This window comes from Macaca fascicularis, chromosome 17 (genome assembly GCF_037993035.2).
Source record: "Macaca fascicularis isolate 582-1 chromosome 17, T2T-MFA8v1.1".
In the NCBI taxonomy this organism is placed as follows: Eukaryota; Metazoa; Chordata; class Mammalia; order Primates; family Cercopithecidae; genus Macaca; species Macaca fascicularis.
In genome coordinates, this window is record NC_088391.1 from 5,051,826 (window position 1) to 5,073,668 (window position 21,843).

General features: G+C 37.9%; 1 protein-coding gene across 1 annotated transcript in view; it reads left to right on the plus strand.

The window, feature by feature from the left end:
• Nucleotides 1–21,843, plus strand: part of RNF17 (ring finger protein 17) — a 113,020-nt gene that overhangs the window by 79,770 nt on the left and 11,407 nt on the right. Inside the window, exons 24-31 of the mRNA XM_005585492.4 lie at nt 3,049–3,151; nt 4,167–4,282; nt 6,566–6,855; nt 12,010–12,173; nt 14,273–14,392; nt 15,710–15,790; nt 18,166–18,291; nt 19,449–19,508. Of these exons, the coding sequence (XP_005585549.3) occupies nt 3,049–3,151; nt 4,167–4,282; nt 6,566–6,855; nt 12,010–12,173; nt 14,273–14,392; nt 15,710–15,790; nt 18,166–18,291; nt 19,449–19,508 (1,060 nt within the window). The remainder of the gene's footprint in view (nt 1–3,048; nt 3,152–4,166; nt 4,283–6,565; nt 6,856–12,009; nt 12,174–14,272; nt 14,393–15,709; nt 15,791–18,165; nt 18,292–19,448; nt 19,509–21,843) is intronic.

Genomic DNA, 21,843 nt, shown 5'->3' on the forward strand with positions numbered 1-21,843 from the left:
CTTTTTATTTTGTTTGTTTGTTTATGTATTTATTTATTTACTTTTTGAGACAGAGTCTCCCTCTGTTGCCCAGGCTGGAGTGCAGTGGCGTCATCTTGGCTCACTGCAACCTCTGTCTCCCAGATTCGAGCGATTCTCACACCTCAGCTTCCTGAGTAGCTGGAATTACAGGCGTGCGCCACCATGCCTGGCTAATTTTTATAATTTTAGTAGAGATGGGGTTTCACCATGTTGGCCAGGCTGGTCTCAAATTCCTGACCTCAAGTGATCCACCTGCCTCGGCCTCCCAAAGTGCTGGGATTATGACGTGAATCACCATGCCCGGCCTAAAAATTGATATTATAATAGGGTAGCGTTTTTTTTATTTGTTTTATTCCTTAGAGATCCTTGTTCTAATATGAATGATTCTAATATGAATCCTTCTTCTTAATGACCCATTTCTGTAATCTTACAGGCACCTCTTCTATTGTCTGTGATCACTGATGGTGACAATGGGACACTGTAAATCTTTCCAGTGCCCTGGAATAGAAATCTCAGCTCATATACTATATAAATCCTATCTTAGTTTTCACTTTGACATTAAATAGTTCAATCAGAATAATTGAACAGAATTATATCAGTCCCTTAATTGTGCCTAACAATACAGAGAATGTGTTTCTGTACATACTTCAAATGGTATCTTATGGACTGGAATGGAACACCATTGTCATTTTAAAAGCCTAATAATAGCTAACCTTTAAGAACTTCTGGGACCTGCATTAATGGTCTTAAATACACTATTTCACTTAATCCTGACAACAAATCTTAAAGATATAGATACTATTTATAGGTAAGGAAATTGAATCTTCAAGAGGTTAAGCATTTTATTATCCAGATAAAATCATCTGCTGACTGTTGAGTTGGGTTATAAACAAGGTCTGATCCCAGAAGCGGAACTCTAACCGCTGTTTTCCTGTCATTTTAAGAAATCCCTTTAAATAGATTGTTCTTAGGGTGATAAAATAGATATTACACTCAGTTCACCCTTTTACCATTCCTAAGTGTACAGTTCTATGACATTAAGAACATTCACGGCTGGGTGCGGTGGCTCATGGCTGTAAACCCAGCACTTGGGAGGCTGAGGCAGGCAGATCATTTGAGGTCAGGAGTTCAAGACCAGCTTGGCCAACATGATGAAACCTCCTCTCTACTAAAAATGTAAAAATTAGCTGGGCGTGGTGGTGAGCACCTGTCATCCCAGCTACTCGGGAGGCTGAGGTAGGGAGAATTGTTTGAACCCAGGAGGCAGAAGTTGCAGTGAGCCTAGATTGTGCCACTGTACTCCAGCCTGGGCGACAGACTGTCTCAAAAAAAAATAACAAAACAAAAAAAATCACATTGATGTATAGCATTTACCACCATTTCATCTTAAGAACTTTTTCATCTTCCCTAACTGCAATTCTGTATTCATACATTTTTTAAATGTTAAATTATTATTTATATCCACAATAGATCAATGGACAACCTTGATGTTACATTGATTTATACTTATATACCATCATAATAAATAAACCATAACTGGTTCCAAGAGTTCCTAACAATTTAAGCTTCTTAGCACATAAGAACTCTCCCTGGGCTTTACAATAAGTAGTATAGCACGTTCACGAAATCTTTGTGGCCAAGTTACGTGCCCAGTTGATTTGGTTAGTTCACTCATATAAGCCATGTTACTGTGAAGAGATTGACCAGGCAAAGCTGAGTGTGGTGGCATACATCTTTAGCCCCAGCTACTCAGGAGACCAAGATGGGAGGATCTGTTGAGCCTATGAGTTTAAGGCCAGCCTGGGCAACATAGTGAGGTCTTGTTTCTTTAAAAAAAAAAAAAAAAAAAAAAAATTGACCAGAATTAATTGTTTATTCAGTTAATGGGTTAGCTCAATGAAACTCTGGAACTAGAAACCATAGGAGAGCCTGTAGAGCCTGCAGTATGTTATCTGTAATCTCTTCTGTGTTACTAATTCCTTATTCGTGGGGATAGATTTGCTGGTTCGAGATATCTAAGGCAAAAGCTTGTCCAGCCTACAGCCCATGGGCCACATGCAGCCCAGGACAGCTTTGAATGCAGCCCAACACACATTTGTACACTTTCTTAAACAGTATGAAATTTTTTTGATTTTTTTTTTTTTTTTTTTTTTTTTTTTAGCTCATCAGCTATATTAGTGAATTTTATGTGTGGCCCAAAACAATTCTTCCAGTGTGGCCCAGGGAAGCCAAAAGATTGGACACCTCTGCAATCACTCAGTTCCAACTCTGCAGACTAAAATGGATGATGAAATCGGATACTCTGCATTTCATTTATCTGTCAAATATTTTTTGAGCATTTTTTAAAACTGTGCATTACTGTCTTGACAGTATTTGCTGAAAGCTTAGGCTATGATGCTGCTAAATTTTGGTCATTTAAAACTATTACCACATCTATCAGATAATGTAAAAAATTTTGTTCAATCAGTAATTAAAATTTCTGGTATTTCTGATATTTATGGGTAGCAATTCAAGTTAGATTTGAAATCCAAAGAACTTCCAAAAATGGGCAGTGGGATCATCATTACAAAGAGACTTTTTTCTTTCTATTAAATATTTCTGGAATGGCTCCTATGTGCCAGGCACTATGCTAGTCATTAGGGAATATGATGATGCACATAATACATCATCACTCCTGTTCTCTTGGAGTTTACAGTCTAGTTGACATGTATGAAATGTATATAATGACTTAAAAAGTATTTAAAATACACCTGTTTTTTACAGGTCCTCAATGTAGCTGCAGAAAAGATACACATAAATAAGTTAACATGTAATATGGGCCCTCAGTAAAATAGAGGGATGAAAAAAGGCTATGAAAATGAGGGGAAAATTGTAAAAATAATGTGAATCCATGTTTAAATTGTTTTTTTACTACATATAGTTGGCTCAAGCTATGAGTGTATATATGTGTAAATATAGTGTTTTTTTGTATATTTCACTATTGTATGCTATTTTTATAAAACAAGTTGCCACTGTTTTCTGTTGTAGACCAGCTGGTGGGAGTGACAAGTGGACAGCAACAGCTTGTGACTGTCTTTCATTGTACCTGACTGGAGCTGTAGCAACTATAATCTTACAGGTGGATAGTGAGGTAACAAGTTACAAGAGATATGTGCTGATGATCTCATTAGTGTTTCCATCAATTCCATTTGTTTTCTTTCTTGTAGAGAAAATAGCAGCCAACTATTTGGATTTTGTTACAAATTTTGTTGCTTTTATTTCAAAGTATAAGAGGCATATATCTTTTCAGACCACTTCAACAATATTCTTTGCTTTCTTTTTTCTAATTTAAATGTTTTATTACGTTAATGAGTAGAATTTTCTTTAATTCATTTTATTTTTACTATTTATGTGCTTTCTCCAGTTTTATACCTTTTTCCGTATGAAGCAGAATATATGTTTTGTAGTTCTTTCGCTTTTTGTAGGAGAAAAAAGGCACACCTTGGAAAATATATTTTGATTCTCTACTTTACAGAGAATACAAGAGAATAAAGAAACTTGTTAACTGATGTTGTATTCCTCACTTCCCAACTCTCCATTCTGTGACTGGAAAAAAGTTTCCAGTTTGATGTTTTTTCTTTAATTTCACCTTGACATTGAGGTCTTCCTGATGCGTTTCACAGAATAACTCTCTGTGCCACTCTCTTCCATGCTGTTTGCTTTTTTTGAGATGGAGTTTCACTCTTGTGGCCCAGGCTGGAGTGCAATGGCGCAATCTCGGCTCACCGCAATCTCCGCCTCCCGGGTTCAGGGGATTCTCCTGCCTCAGCTTCCTGAGTAGCTGAGACTACAGGCATGTGCCACCACGCCTGGGTAATTCCATATTTTCTGTAAAGACGGGGTTTCTCCATGTTGGTCAGGCTGGTCTCAAACTCCCGACCTCAACTGATCCGCCTGCCTTGGCCTCTCGAAGTGCTGGGATTACAGGCATGAGCCACCGCACTCGGCCCAGTGCTATTTTTTGATGTGTTTGGATATCAAAATTACTCAGTTGGGAATATTTCTTGCTTAAATAAATGTAGAAGAAATGCCTGTGAAATGTACATTGTTTATATGAAGATTTCATTTTGGTGTTTCATATTTACTCTGCTCTTAAATCACTGCAGGAAAACAACACAACATGGCCATTACCTGTGAAAATTTTCTGCAGAGATGAAAAAGGAGAGCGTGTCGATGTTTCTAAATATTTGATTAAAAAGGGTTTGGCTTTGAGAGAAAGGAGGTATAGACTTTTTAAAAAAATTTTGACATCAGTTTGTGATGGATGCCTCTGAGTTGCATGTGCAAATCTCCTTACTTGTGCTTTCAAGTCTGAATTGCATCTTGTTTGCTCTTAAGGATTTATAAACTGACCCTGAGGAGCCAGCTCAGAAATAGATTCCTTCAGTATTGCTCATTTCATTATTCAGGCACATCAGTTCTTGCACACTTAAGCCCCTTTACTGACATACTTTTATTATTTCCCCTCACCTTTGACATTTACACTGTAAACCAAAGAAAAAGAACAATGTAGTGGATACCAGATCTGAGCCCTTTGGTATCCTTTGCTTAAACATAAATGTGTAGGCTTTATTTTAGAAATTCTGGTAGGTATATACCTACTGGATGTATTTGTATGAAATGTAAATGTATTTATATGAAACAGGATGAGTAACAAATAAGTAATTGAACAGTATTTATATTTACAGATCCTTTCCGGTTCAGTGTTTGGAGTTTAAGCACCTTTGGTCCAGGGACAGGATCAGGATATGGTTGTGACCCTAGCTTAATCTTGTCTCTCTCTTTCTTTCTTTCCTTTTTTTCTTTTTTTGAGACAGAGTCTTGCTCTGTTGCCCAGGCTAGAGTGCAGTGGCGTGATTTCGGCTCACTGCAAGCTCTGCCTCCTGGGTTCACACCATTCTCCTGCCTCAGCCTCCCAAATAGCTGGGTCTACAGGTGCTCACCACCACGCCTGGCTGATTTTTTGTATTTTTAGTAGAGACAGGGTTTCACTGTGTTATCCAGGATGGTCTTGATCTCCTGACCTCGTGATCCGCCCACCTCAGCCTCCCAAAGTGCTGGGATTACAGGCATGAGCCACCACGCCAAGCCTCTATTCTCTCTCTTTCCAGAGACATAGAGGTATGTTGGAATTGGAGACACAAGTCCCAAGTAGCCACTTTGTACCATACGTGGCCAGATCACCATAGATGTGTTTGCCTTAACTTATATCTTACCTTATTCAGAACAAGGACCCCAGTCCTGATGAAATGGAAAGAGAATTTGAAGTCAGAAAGAAAGTGGGACATGAGGCTAGATATGGGAGATGCGGCCTGGGTTGCCCGGGCTTTGGCATACAACTAATTGCTTTGACTTTAGGCCAAAGCAATTCCTTGATAGAAGAAATGTTAGAATGGAAAATGCTAGGCAAGTTAATACTGCTGACATTGTCTGCTACCAGTTGTTACATTCTTTACTGTTTTTGTAGACTTAAACTACTAGCTATCTTAAGGTGGCGGTGGGTTGGGGGACTGGCGGGGTATTTGAGGAATTATGTGGCTGTTTCGTCAATACTTTGTTTCCCTTTATTGATTGATTGGTTGATTGATTGAGACAGAGTCTCGCTCTATTGCCAAGGCCTGAGTGCAGTGCTGTGATGTCAGCTCACTGCAACCTCTGCCTCCTGGGTTCAAGCGATTCTCACACCTCAGCCTCCCAAGTAGCTGGGATTACAGACATGTGCCACCATGCCCGGCTAATTTTTGTATTTGTAGTAAAGACAGGGTTTCACCATGTTGGCCAGGCTGGTCTCGAACTCCTGACCTCAGGTGGTCTTCCCGCCTCAGCCTCCCAAAGTGCTGGGATTATAGGCGCAAGCCACCATGCCCGGCCTTTATTTCCTTTTAAAAGTACGGGAGATGAGAAGAAATAGAAACTTGCCATAATTCCCCTAAAACACAGTCAATATTAATATTTCCTTCTAAGGTTTTATTTTTTTGTACAATAGGGGTACCTATTTTTTTTTAACTGGAAGAGAATAATATAAAGTAGAAAAACTGAGTAAATATAGCATATTACCACTAACACCTAATATATGAATAGTACTTTATTGTTTTTTAAGAGACTCATGTTTTCTTTGTATTTATGGATGCTAATAGCTTACCAGATGTCTGTTCTATGTGTGGACTAAATTGATAAATTGAAATCATCTTAAAGGTGTTGTATCTTCTAGTAATATTGAATTCATTGTACAATACTTGAGATATACACACGAAATTTTAAGAGAGCATAGTCTGTAAATATAGAAATTTAAAACATTTACTTAAATTTTTATTGCTTTTTCTCATCAGTCTCATAATTTAAAGTAGTTTTAATTTTAACTTAAGTTATGCTAGTTTTTATGTAACAAATTAGAGCAAATATTTTCTTTCAATTTCATGTATATCTGAAGGATTCTTTTTATGTTGTTTTACCCAGAATTTTATATTTGTTCATGTTTAGATGTGTTCTTTTTTGGATGTTACAGAATTAATAAATTAGATAACAGCCATTCATTATCTGAGAAGTCTCTGGAAGTCCCCCTGGAACAAGAAGATTCAGTAGTTACTAACTGTATTAAAACTAACTTTGACCCTGACAAGAAAACTGCGGATATAATCAGTGAACAGAAAGTATCTGAATTTCAGGAGGAAATTCTAGAACCAAGAACCGCTAGAGGGTATAAACCACCAGCTATTCCTAACATGAAAGTATTTGAGGCAACAGTCAGCTGTGTTGGTGATGATGGAACTATATTTGTGGTACCTAAACTATCAGGTGAGACTTTGTATGTTATGTAGGCTCTAGTTCTCTAAGAACGACAGGGATTGAAATACTGTGGGCAGCCTCTTTGAACGTTATTTTCACAAGGTTGTTAGGAGAACTAAGTGATTTCACACAATGCATGCAAAGTGCTTTTAACACATAAAAATCATTTAGTGCAGTTTTTCATTATTCTAACATAGCAGTGTTGTTTAATTATAATTATGTGAGTGCTATTCTCAGTATAAGAAGAAAGGAATTTGGAATTTTCATTTCCCACTATTATGGCAGATTGAACAACTCTCCCAAATAAGTCAGATCAGATGCCAATTTTTTAAAAATTAACATTTACTGAGTTGGCATGAAAGTAAAGAACATACCAAGCTCCAAAACAAAGTGAAATCACACACTGGGAGGTAAGCATGTTGCCAAAGAAGGCAATCACTCTAGAGTTGCTTCATAACTGTAGAACCTTGAGCAACTTTGATAACTACACGAAGTTAAAGGAAAAGGAAATAAAGGTCCAGGCCCTTTTACTCACAGTGGGAAATGTAGTAGGAATTCCTCACATGGAGATGGGATCCCAAAGGATGATGCCCACAGTGGGTCAATGTGCTGATCACATTAAAAATGACTAAAAGAGTTCAAATGAATTTTTTAAAGTTACTATAAAATGTTATTAATGTGAAAGAGTATAAAATGTATTATTTAAATAACAACATTAAGATGAGTAGCCATATACACATTGCCCATGATAAGAAGCAGCATCACCAGAACCTAAGCAGACTTGTGTGGCCCCACTTGGTCATGTCTCCTGTTTTGCCACCCACGATATAGCCACTTACCTGAATTTGCTAATTATCATTTCCTGTGTGCATCACTAAACAAATTTTTTAGGTTTTCCATCTTTCAAACTTTATGTAACCAGAACCAAAATGTACATATTCTTTTGTGACTTTTCATCAAATTGTTTGAGATTTGTCCACCTTGGTGCATCTCACTATATTTCATTCATTTTTTAATGAATTAATTCCTTTTTTAAATGAATTAACAGCATTTCCATGAATGATTATATCTCAGTATCTGTTCTATTGATGGACACGTATGTTTCTAGATTTTCTGTGATTACAAAAAATCCTACTGTGAACATTCTTGTACCTGTGTCTTGTTACACAGAGGCAAAATTTTTCTCGGGCACATAATCTAGTGAACAGAATTGTTGATCATTGGCCGGGCACGGTGGCTCATGTCTGTCATCCCAGCACTTTGGGAGGCCAAGGTGGGTGGATCACGAGGTCAGGAGTTTGAGACCAGCCTGGCCAACATGATGAAACCCCATCTCTACTAAAAATACAAAAATTAGCTGGGCGTGGTGGCACACACCTGTAATCCCAGCTACTCAAGAGGCTGAGGCAGGAGAATCACTTGAACCCGGGAGGCAGAGGTTGCAGTGAGCCCAGATCATGCCACTGCTTTCCAGCCTAGGCAATAGAGTGAGTGAGACTCCATTTTAAAAAAATGGTGGATCATTTCTAGGTAATGTCAAATTGTTTTTCAAAGTTGTTTGTAACAGTTTACACTCATCACCGCCAGTGCATGAAGAGTCTCATTACCCCACATCCTTGCTAACACTTAGTAAGGTCAGATTAAGTTCTACCAATCCTAGTGGATGTGAAATTGTCTCTCACTATGGCTTTAATAAATATTTCCTTCTTATGGGGTAGACATCATTTCTTGTATTTGAGTCATTTGTATTTCTGTGGTTTTGGAATGCCTGTCCATGTCTTTGCTTACTTTCCATTAAGTCATTGCTTTCTGATTCATAGTTCTTAATATATCCTGAATACTTACCCTTCTTGGTTTTTATGTGTTCCAGATATTTTCTCTCAGTTTCTTACTTGTCTTTTCAGTGTCTTTTGGGAGTTTCTGGATGAACAGAAGGTCTTAATGTAATTTTATCAATCTTCTTTGTTTTTTGGTTTTGTATCTCATTTTAAATCCTTTCTTGGGCCAGGCACAGTGGTTCATGCCTATAATCCCAGCACTTTTGAGAGGCCTAGTTGGGTGGATCACAAGGTCAGGAGTTTCAAACCAGCCTGGCCAATATGATGAAACCCGGTCTCTACTAAAAATACAAAAATTAGCTGGGCGTGGTGGCGGGCACCTGTAGTCCCAGCTGCTCAGGAGGCTGAGGCAGAAGAATCGCTTGAACCCGGGAAGTGGAGGTTGCAGCTGTGAGCCGAGATTCCGTCACTGCACTCCAGCCTGGGTGACAGATCAATAGTCCATCTCAAAAAAAAAAAAAATCCTTTCTTACTGTGATATCAGAAAGCTATTTCATTAGATGATCTTGTAAAAAGTGTTTATGGTTTTAGTTTTCACATAATGTATAAGCTATCCTGGAATTGAGTTTTTGGTAGATACGGAAAAGAGATCCAGTTTTTTTAATAGGTTTAGTCAGTAGTCCCAGCTCATCTGCTTAATACTCCACACATTCCCCACTGATCTGCAGTGCCAACTTTGTCAAAGATTAAGATTCCAGGGCCGGGCGCGGTGGCTCAAGCCTGTAATCCCAGCACTTTGGGAGGCCGAGACGGACGGATCACGAGGTCAGGAGATCGAGACCATCCTGGCTAACACGGTGAAACCCCGTCTCTACTAAAAAATACAAAAAACTAGCCGGGCGAGGTGGCGGGCGCCTGTAGTCCCAGCTACTCGGGAGGCTGAGGCAGGAGAATGGCGTAAACCTGGGAGGCGGAGCTTGCAGTGAGCTTAGATCCAGCCACTGCACTCCAGCCTGGGCGACAGAGCGAGACTCCGTCTCGGAAAAAAAAAAAAAAAAAAAAAGATTCCATATGTGTGTGAGTTGTTTCTGAATTTTCTGTTCTGTGTTAATGCTATTTATCCCTACACCAACACCAGTTTTTTCCTGAATATAGCCTATACTACTTTTACTATGTATACAAGTTACTTTGTTGTATATCCTGTAACGCTTGAAATCCACTGGATTTCTTGTTCTTCTTTAGGTGCATCTTGGCTCCTTAAATCGTGTGTTTTCTTCACTATACCCTGTTGTTTCTGTGGGACACACTGTGTGCAGAGTGTTGCAAGGTCACAAAGCAAAGGCAAAGTTAGGCTAGAGATGAGGAAGGGTAACTTTTTTGAGACACGCTGCAAACCCCATGGCTTTGGAAATATAGATAGATATGGACAGGAAAAAACACTGGAAGACGTTTTTAGAGTTAGGAGCTTTAGGGAAAGAACTTGTACAGAGGTAGGCATAGATAAGACAAAGGGGTTCAGCCTGGCTGGAAGAATAGAAGTAATGAAGTTTGGTAAGAATAAGGGAGTTAGGTATATGATGAAGTAGTTGTGTTTTTAGCATCATGATATATGAGGGCTGCCACTCAGTATTTTACTCTTTCCTCCATGATTTCAGTATTTTTGTGCATCTGTAAACCTTGGGATCCTTGAGAATATAAAAATCCTGGAGCCCCATTTTTTTGTATACGTGAGAGTGGCAATGGCACATGTGGTTGGCAGAATTTAGAACTTAGGCCACCAGTGATGATATAGACATCCTCAGTACTCTCCCATCATGGAAGAGAAGCAACATGAAACCAGCTTTATAGGCTGCTAAAATGACTGTTAGATCAGGACTAGCATAAATTAACCTGCTTTCCACCATTGTGTCTCCCTTATTTTCCTCACCTTGGGACTAAGATGCTGGAGATGTGGGTAGAGGGTTTCCAGATTTGTAAGACCTGTCACTTAGACAAGTTTGGAGGCTCTCTATGAAAACAGAATGCAGGCTGGGTGCGGTGGCTCACACCTGTAATCTCAGCACTTTAGGTCAAGGCGGGAAGATTGCCTAAGCCCAGGAGTTCGCGACCAGGCTGGGCAACATGGTGAGACCCCATCACTACAAAACATGCAAAAATGAGTTGGGCATGGTGGTGCATGCCTTGGGTCTCAGCTACTCAGGAAACCGAGGTAGGAGGATTGCTTGAGCCCAGGAGGTCAAGGCTGTAGTGAGCTGCGTTCATGCCACTGAACTCCAGCCCGGGCAGCAGAGTGACACCTTGTCTCATTTTCTAAAAATAAAATAAATACAGAAGTTTATATTTCTTGAGAATGAGAAAAGAAATCACAACAAATGACTGGAACTTTAGGAACCTTTGAGAATATTCAGGTCCCTCCTGAGATTTTTAGGCTTGTGTGCAAATGCTTCCTGACTATAACCTGGGCCCATCGGAGTAGTTGATAACTATAGCACTCGTAGGGCTTAGTGTCATTAGCTCCTAGTTAGTACCTGTGGATAAGGGTATGGTAGCTGTGAATTTACTGAAAATTTTCTCTCATTTGTTGATCTCCTAAATACATTTTTAAATTTGAAAGACAGAATAAAATGGGTACAATTGGCTGTTCTAGAAAAAATAACGTTTGAGACCTGTAGTAATAGTACTTAACCCAGGAACTTTGCTTGACATGTATAAATAGTCATTGTTCAAACTAGTAGCCTGTTATCTGCCAGGCAGTGTGCTGGATGCTTTACATCTAATCTTCCTGCAGTGCTTGATGATGCTGACAGGTACTGTTATTCCCGGAAGATGCTGTTACGCCCAGAATAGGTGGTGTTATTTTGGAAGGATAAACTGAGGCTTATTGGAGGTAAGGGAACTAACCACCCAAGATCACACAACTGCCGTAAGATTGGAATGCTGACTGACTCCAGAGCTTGCCTTCTGTGGTATCCGTTATGGATATATGTGGAAATCATGGGCCAATTAGCAATAAAAGCAAAATTGAAATTTTAATTTGTATCCCCATCATTATACTGTATCTGAGCATCAAGTAATATATAACCTGTGTTCTGTTTTACTTAGGGCTGTCAAACTGACCCTATTTTGAATTGGTAGTACTTTCGTATTAGGCTAGCTGGTATGTATTTAGAGCTCCTTATGATATTTGTACTCTCAAAATATAAGCAAAGATCATAATATTGTTTATATGCTGTTACTAGTATGTTTTAAAACGCACACAGATTTTTACCAAAGTTGTGTTTTGGAGACTGATTTTTAACTGTACTACTGAAGAGATGAAGTCATTAAATTGACAAATGATAGGGAATTTTCCTTAATGCTTTCTATCCTTAACACTTTTTTTCAGAATTTGAGCTAATCAAAATGACAAATGAAATTCAAAGTAATTTAAAATGCCTTGGTCTTTTGGAGCCTTATTTCTGGAAAAAAGGAGAAGCATGTGCAGTAAGAGGATCCGATACTCTGTGGTATCGTGGCAAGGTGATGGAGGTTGTAGGTGGCGCCGTCCGAGTGAGTCTCATGTTCTTTCATGACTATTCTAAGGTTAAATGCTGTAGCATTAAATAGTCTTTTGCATTTGAACACAAGAAAATTGGATTAAAACATCTTTTGATGAAAATCATGTAGGAACATCAGTTATGTTATACTTTTGTTTGTAATAATTTTTTGTGTTATTTGCAAATATATTTAGTAACCTGAATAAGCAAAAAATAGGGAGAGATTTGATCATTGGTTAATGGATGGACCACTGAGTTACAATTGGTAGCCCTGTTTCCACACATAGTATTAAGTAAAAGAGTGTTTTCCAGTATGTTAAATATCTCACTAGCAAATTTGTTTATGGCCCAGTTAGTTTTTCAGAATAACGACTAATTTACCTTTCCAGAATAATGAGATAACTAACACTCAGGTTTCATTCAAAATCTTCAAAAATAGCTATATCCTTTGAAAGATATGTGTGCGTGTGTGTGTGTGTATATATACACGTGTGTGTGTATATATACACGTGTGTGTGTGTGTGGAAAACTTTAGTTTCAATTGGAGTGAGGGGAGGAAAAGCTTAAGTGAAAAAGTGTTTTGTTTCCACCTGGACAGGAGTTTATTTTCTGTTTGATGATGATACCTAATGATTACATAGCACTTCAGGTTTTTTAGCTTCCTTCACCTATATGCATTTGTATTTTATAATTTGTTTACACTTATCCTAGACATAGATTATTATTCCCATTTTACTAAAAAGAAAATTGAAATTTAGGTTCAGTGACCTGCCAGGGTCACTGGGTAGTAATGCTAGAGTTAATATCCAAGCATCTGATTCCTGAACTTCTGATTCTAAGTCTTACGCTTTTTCTATTGAACTACAAACTTTTAATGGTTTTCATAGAAGTAAAATAGTTTCAAATTTGGGGTGAGTACTTAAACATCTGGATAGTTACAGGGGTTATCCGAGCAACTTGAATGTATGTGCAAAGTGACATACATTCACCTATACATACATTTGAGTTGCTCACATAACCCCTGACCTTTTTTTCTTTACAAAGGTAAAATGAAATTCAGTATTCATCAAGTTATCATACTTCATGAACTTTACATTTGTAGAATCAAAATAAATAAGATGGTGAACTTTTATAAAAACTCTCCTGCTGTCCAAATACCTGTTTATTTTAACTTACTTAAAAGAACTTTGATAGTTTAATCATCACCTTTTATTTTTTTCATGTGGTCACTTTACATTTTTAGTATGCACAATGGATTTTTCATTTCTTAACCTGGTATCTTTTAAAGTTTATCCTGTAATTCACATTAAGAAATAAACATCTCATGAAACCATACCTTAATTATCTGTGAGGTATTCAGACATTTTTGTTTAATTCTATTTTATTTTTTAATGGTAATTGCCAAGCAAATCCAATTAAACAGTCATATGTTCATTTCCTTATGTTGGGACAGAAGAAATAGTTTATTGGCATTCCTTATTCTTAAGACAATTTAGAAATTGAATTATCAAAATTAAAGCATTTCAAAAAGGGATTGTTCTTGAGGAATTTGTAAATCCAATAAAACCCAGTTTTTTTCAAAAAAAGTCTGATGGGTTATGTGTAAGAAAACCTTTTTTACCATGAGGTTTGATACACTATCGGAAGAGGGAGTAAATACAGTATTGCTTTTTTTTCCTGGGAATTTTAAAAATCCATATTTTGAACTTCTCATGATGTCTTTTATTTTTTTTGAAACAAGTTCTTTCTCTGTCACCAGGCTTAGAGTGCAGTGGCACAGTCACAGCTCATTGTAGCCTTGACCTCCCGGGCTTAGGCAATCCTCCCACCTCAGCATCCTGAGTAGCCGGGACTACAGGCCCACACCACCACAGCCAGCTGATTTTGGTATTTTTGGTAGAGATGGGGTCTTGCCATGTTCCCAAGGCTAGTCTCAAACTCTTGGGCTCAAGCAATCCACCTACCTCTGGCTCCCAAAGTGCTGGGATTACAGGCATGAGCCACCAAGCCTGGCCTATCTTTTTACTTTTTTTTCAAATAACAGGAAATTCCCTTTGTCCCCTAGCTTTTAACAATAAATTTTAACTGTGAATTTTATTTGGCCTGTTTCAGGTACAATATTTAGATCATGGATTCACTGAAAAGATTCCACAGTGCCATCTTTACCCTATTTTGCTGTATCCTGATATACCCCAGTTCTGTATTCCTTGTCAGCTCCATAATACCACACCTGTGAGTACATAATAATTTGTGGGATGATTAATTTTAAATATTAGTTTTTACTAATTTTTTTTAGAAATATTTAGAATGTAAAATGAAATTTCAGTTGTAACAAAAAAGTAATACAACACCAACAAATAAATTGCTAAGACAGCTAAACAGCCTTTATGAAGACAGTTACAAAATTAAACTGAAGGCTGTAAAACATGTGAATAAATGAAGAGATATGTTCATAAGTGGGAAGGTATAAGATTGCAAAAGTTTATTTTTTTATCAAATGAAATTACAACAAACTTGAAGCTGGAGATCAGATAAAAGAGTGCCTTATTCTGTTTTGCTGCGTAACAAATTAAGCTGAGACATAGTGGTCTAAAACAACAATAAACTTTCATTATCTCATACCGTTTCTGTGGTTCAGGGATTAGGAGTGGCTTAGCTGGGTTTTTTTGACAGAGGATCTGTATTAGTCCATTTTCACACTGCTGTAAAGATACTACGTAGCTAAACCTGGGTAATTTATGAAGAAAAGAGGGTTAATTGACTCACAGTTCTCCGTGGTTGATGAGGCATTAGGAAACTTAGACAGTTGTTGTGGAAGGTGAAGGAGAAGCACATACCTTCTTCACAAGGTTGCAGGAGAAAAAGAGATTGAAGGGGAAACTGCCAAACTCTTTCAAAACCGTAGCTCTGTGAGAACTCAGTCAGCGTGGGGGAAGCTGCCCCATGATCCAGTCCCCTCCCACCAGGTTCCTCTCTCCACACATGGGGATCACAATTCAAGATAAGATTTGGGTGGGGACACAGCCAAACCGTATCATGGTCCCTTCTGATACTGCCATCAAGATGTCCACCGTAAGTGTAGTCACCTGAAGGATCAGCTGGGGACAGAGGGTCCACTTGAGATGGTTGATGCATATTGCTTTGGCAGGAAGCCTCACTTCCTTTCCATGTGAACCTCTCCGCGCATAAAAACGTAACAATCACTATTCCTTAATGAATACACACTGCAGGTCTTGTACAAGCACTGCATTGGCATATTGGTCTTTTAAAAAAGTTTTACATGTAATATTTTTAAATGTAGGATGTGTGTGTGTGTTTTCTCACCTCTGGCTGAACAGGTTTATATTTTTAAAGCATAAAATGAGTACTCAAATTATTCATTTTTAAATGTTTTTATCATGTACCTATGATATTCTCTGAGAACTGCTTGTGTATTTTGTACTACTCTCCGATATTATTTGTTTATGGCTACTTTTGTATATCTTAATTTGCTTCCTGATCTTATTTTATGAAAGCATAAAAGAATCTGAGTTTATTAATCCCAAATAGGTTGGGAATGTCTGGCAACCAGATGCAATAGAAGTTCTTCAACAACTGCTTTCAAAGAGAGAGGTGGACATTCACGTCATGGTAATTTCAAGTATATATAGGTGGTATAAATTATTTGCCATAAAATATTATAATTAACATAATTTCAGGGATATTTTTGATAAGCAATGGTATATACCTTCTTATGGTGAATACTTGTTAGCATAAAAGAAACTACCAGTTTGGTTCCTAGGCTTGCTTTAAATAAGCCTGATTTTGAACAAGCTCCTGAGAACTTTCATAACCATTAAAGTCACTAATATGAAAGATTCTTTGTTAACAGCTTGTTTTGTTACAGGGAGCGGTATTAAATTGTTGGGCATGTTTATATGTAGCAGTTTCCAAGATGGTGCGGAACACTCAGCACTGTCTTAGGTACAGGCAGTTCAGGGAGTCTATCACGATCTGTGTCCTCAAAGCACATATCTGGTTAGTGCAACAAGACAAAAACCTAGAACATTTGCACTACAAAGTAACATGCCAAGAGCCAAGTGATTGGTTAAAAAAAAAAAAAAATTGGTAAATGTAATAGGAATTTAGAGATTGTGAGAATTGAGGTAGCCCTTAAAGATAGTAATGTTCTCCTGACTGGGGAAATGAAATGCACAAAGGTACAGAGAGACGTTTTAGGGAAAGGGTATAACTGTTGGACTCGAATAGTGGAGGTTTTGTGAGGAGTAGTGGTAGTGAATAGCATTCAGGAGAGGTAGGGGCCAGTTGGCGAGGTTGGTAGGGACAGCCTCAGTGGAGGTTTCTGAGCAGTGAGGTAATGAGATCAACCTGCAGCTGCTATGTTTGCAGGACCCGAGTGGGAAGATATATGGTAAGGAAAGTATTTCTGTATTAAAGGATGATGATAGAGTGATAAAAACCTAAAGGAGGCACAGACTCACTTAAATAAGAAAGTAGCTTTTGTTAGTACTGAGAGTCCCTCCCTGGTTACTTAGTCTCCATGGCAAGTCGCTGAAATATGGTAGAGATTGAAATTTTTAGTTTGTCTAGACAGCTTTCATTGCTGTTTTGCTTGACACAGAAGAACAGCTTGTGGTATAGCAAAGGCTGCCAGGTGTCTCAGAGACCATGAATGTGCATTCTACACAACCCAACTGACAGCAGGCCTTGCCCAGACTCACTCCTCTCACTTGTACACAAAGGGAGATGCTGACCGAGGGCCTCTTAGGTGCTAGCCTCTGCTGTAGGTCTGGACACACAGCTGGGGGGCTCAGCAGTAAGAAATCTGTGCCTTTCTAAAGCTTCCATTTCAGTGGTGGGAAAGAGAAAATAAACTATGAGGAATATTAGATAGTGATGGGTGCTAAGAGAAAAAAAACAAAGCAGGAAAGGCTGATAGGAATGGCATGGCTAGGGAGGAGGTTCCACTTTAAACATGCATCTGGGAAGATGTCACTGCAAAGGTAACATTTGAGTCAAGACCCTAAAATGGTTAGAGGACAGACCACATGGGTGCAGGGAGAAGAGTGCTGAGGCAGGAGCAGGGCTAGGCAGGAGGGGACTGCATTGGCAGAAGACTGAATGATAAGAAGAGAGAGGACAAGATCTGCTGGGAGGCAGCAACCATAATTCAGTGAGGAGCAGTAAAACAGTGAGGAGCAGTGAGTTTGGACAAAGGTGGTATCAGTGCAAATGAAGAGAATTGCTGTGGGTCAGCTTATCAGTTAGGGACACATTCAGTACCCAGTAGACTGTTCCGAGTCCCGCCAATTTTGGATTTTTAAATGAAACTTTATTTCTCCACCTCTGAACGTAACCTTTTCTTTCTCTTTCTACGTAGTGTAATTTGTTAGTATCATCTAAAGGCGATGTATTTGGGAATTGGGATTATATATAACTTAGTTATTTTGTGGTGAATAACTAGAAAACTCTAATGACTTGTAAGTGTATGTCACATAAACCAAAGTAGTAGTATTACTCCCTTATAGCATGTCAAAATACCAGGAAGAAAATTCTTTTTTTTTTTTTTTTTTTTTGAGACAGAGTCTCGCTGTGTCTCCCAGGCTGGAGTGCAGTGGCGTGATCTCGGCTCACTGCAAGCTCCGCCTCCCGGGTTCACGCCATTCTCCCGCCTCAGCCTCCCAAGTAGCTGGAACTACAGGCGCCCGCCACCACGCCCGGCCAGTTTTTTGTATTTTTAGTAGAGACGGGGTTTCACCATGTTAGCCAGGATAGCCTCGATCTCCTGACCTCGTGATCCACCCGCCTCGGCCTCCCAAAGTGCTGGGATTACAGGCTTGAGCCACCGCGCCCGGCCAGAAAATTCTATGAAATGAGTCACTAGCCAAACTGTCTAGTTAATACTGTTATATTGTCAGAAGCTAAATTTAATATTTGCTGACTATAAAAATGTCATCAAATGGAGTTTATTTTTATAATAATAACCTTTATTGAACTTTAAATAGGAATTACCTAAAAATCCGTGGGAGAAATTGTCTATTCACCTCTATTTTGATGGAATGTCACTTTCTTATTTTATGGCATACTATAAATACTGTACTTCTGAACATACTGAGGAGATGTTGAAAGAAGTAAGTGAACTATTTTTCTATAAAAATCTAAAGTGTAGAACAGACTAGTTAAAATGTCACATTTTGTCTTACACTATGTCTTAAATATGATTCTACATATCTGATCTATTAAGAGAGTCTAGAGGACTTACACATTTTTGCTGAGAAAGATAAATAAGACTGTGTCATGCTTTATAAGTGTCCTGTAAAAGACTTTAATTACATTAAGATTCAATCAGTGTTTCTGTACCTTCAAACCTAGTGTGATGCCCATGCTATTAAGTGTTGTTTGAATGTAGGGATGCACGTTCTAAAATCTCTATAGAATTCAATACCAGAAGAGGGCTCTTGCTCCAGGTCAAATATTTTTTCCTTTTACTTGACACAAAAGCCATGTATTACAAAATTTCTCTCATTTGCCTTCTCACAGGAAACCCAGAGGCACATTTTGAACTTAGCTTCCATTACTGGCTCATTCCTTGCCTGGTGCTTCTGTGGTTTAGTGCTTTAAAAACTATAGCCTGTTACAAGATATGGTTTCACATTTCAAGCTGCTATAAATCTTTTATAGGAATAGATTTTGCATCATTATATTTTATATCACAAGATATTTTTATTTCTAGAGTTGCAGTCTACTTTTTAGACTTTTTATATTCATTTTGGTGATAGTACACAACCAAACATTGTTCCATGGATAAAGAAAACTACTTTCTTCTCTCAAATAGAAATTGTGCTATAACTTTGTACCTGTAATCCTCACTGCCAGCTTTTTCTTTAAAGCAGAGGTGTGGTTGTGGGTGAGTGGGGGGTGTGTGTGTGTGTGTGTGTAAAAGAGGTTCCGTCCGTTATTAAACAAGTTTTATAAAGATTACTTAGTCTTTCTGTTCTAGTTGTACTATTCACTGTGAACATTTTAAAGGGAAAGGTAAGACCTCCCACTCTTACAATAAATGAATTAGCATTGACATACATGTGTTAACATACATTTGAAGTTTCTGATTGTTGAAAACTTAAGATGGTGAGATTATTCAGAACATTAGATTTTCCTGTAATTGATCTGAAATTAACAAATGAATACCAACAAGAAAATGCACCCAGTTTTTGTGGGGATGAAATATGGAAAGTACCTTAAAACAATATAGCTAAAGGTGATTTTACTCAATACTATATTATTTCAGAAACCAAGATCAGATCATGATAAAAAGTATGAAGAGGAACAGTGGGAAATAAGGTTTGAGGTAAGTAACAATCCAAGTATTTTGGAAACTTTGGACACTTCATTAATACAAAGGATCTGATACAGGACAGAAAGAGCTTTCTTTTATAACAGTTTTATTGAAATATTATTGATATATCATAGAATTTACCTATTGAATATACAGTTCAGTGGTGTTCAATATTGTTCACTGTTTTGTAACCATCACCACTATCTATTTCCAGAACATTTTATCCCCCCCAAAAGAAGCCCTGTACCAGCTGCAGTCATTCTGCATTCTTCCTTCCCTAACTTCACGACTTCTGTCCCTATGGATTTGCTTATCCTGTACATTTCATATAAATGGAATCGTATAATATGTGGTCCTTTGTCACTGGCTTTTCACTTAGCATAACGTTTTCAAGGTTCATCCATGTTGTGTGTAACAGTGCTTCACTCCTTATTGCTGAATCACATTCCACTGGATGGATATGTTTTGTTTACCCTTCATCTGTGGGTGGACACTGGATTGTTTCCGCCTTATGGTGATTGCGAGTAATGCTACTGTCTGATCAGGTACAAGTTTTTATGTAGACATTTGTTTTCCCTTCATTAGGGTATACACCTAGTAGTGGAATTACTGAGTCTATGGTAACTATGTTTAACATTCTAAAGATCTCCAAGACTGTTTTCCAAAGTGGCAGCATCATTTTACATGCATGCCAGTAGGGTGTGTGTAAGGACCCCCTTTTTTCCACTTCCTCACCAAATTACTACTTGTAATCTGTTTTTCTAGCCATTTTAGGATAGGCGTGAAGTGGCATATCATTGTCGACTTGATATGCTTGTCCTGGTGATTAGTATTGTTGAGCATCTTTTCATGTACCTATTGGCCATTTATAAATATATATATATATATTTTTTTTTTTTTTTTTTGAGAAATCCCTTCAAATCAGTTCCCCATTTTTATTTGGGTTATTTATCTTTTCATTGTTGAGCTCTAACAGTTCTTTATAATTATGCATGCAAGTACCTTATCAAATATATGATTGCAAATATTTTCTTTTATTCTGTGGGTTGTCTTTTCACATTAACGGATTTGAGAGAGTCTTGCTCCATTGCCCAGGCTGGTGTTGGACTCCGGGCCTCAAGCAGCCCTCCTGCCTTTTTGCAGAGTAGCTGGAACTAAAGGCATGGACCCCCACAGCCAGCTTTCTTTTCACTTTTTTGATAGTGTCCTTTTAAGTACCAAAGTTTTTAATTTTGATGAAGTCCAGTTTATCTGTTTGTTTTCTTTTATCACTTGGACTTTTTTTGTGCAGGAAGAGTTTACTTAAGTAAACCTTTGTAATTTATGAAAATAACATAACCTTATTGTAAATTGCCTATTACTTACTTAAAAAGTTCAACAAATTTCAACAGTGGCTGATCACTTTTTGCTGAATTTTCCTAGGTTCAAACTTTTTTTTGTTTTGTCTACCAGTTTGAAAACATTAAATAGTAATAAATTAACCTACAAATTTGAATATGATGGTTTTACTTAAGATAATTACCTTATTCTTGAAGAATAAGAACTTTTTATGAAGATATTGTGCCGGGCGCGGTGGCTCACGCCTGTAATCCCAGCACTTTGGGAAGCTGAGGCAGGTGGATCACAAGGTCCAGAGATCAAGACTATCCTGGCTAACATGGTAAAACCCTGTCTCTACTAAAAAAAAAAAAAAAAATACAAAAAAATTAGCTGGGCGTGGTGGCAGGCACGTGTAGTCCCAGCTACTCAGGAGGCTGAGGCAGGAGAATGGCGTGAACCCAGGAGGCAGAGCTTGCAGTAAGCTGAGATCGCACCGTTGCACTCCAGCCTGGGTGACAGAGTGAGATTCAGTCTCAATAAATAAATAAATAAATAAATAAATATATTGCTTGTATTTGCAGAAAAACATGCACCACATTTTTATACACATTTGCTTTTAACAGTTACTAGGTGCCATGGTCGTCTTGGGAATCACATAACTGTAGTATTCCTTATGCTTTCATGGGGCTTAAGAGAAAGCACACCATTCTGATGATTTTAACTTAAATTTTCTTTTAGCATTTCATGTATTATTTTAGTTTTTATTAGAAAGTACTTAAATACTGCAAAAATGTATAAAAGGAAGAGGGATGTGTTCCTCATTCTGCACCTCAAACACCGCAGCCCTCATTGGTGGCAGTTAATATTAACTATTCTTCTAGAATTGTATGTGTATGTGTAGATAATATGCATATCAATAAACATACATGCATTTTTTTGCACAAAACGCTTTAGAATTAGAGGACAAAAGAATACTAAAGATCTTTGATTGTCATCACATTTTGGTCCTACTGTAACAAAATCATTT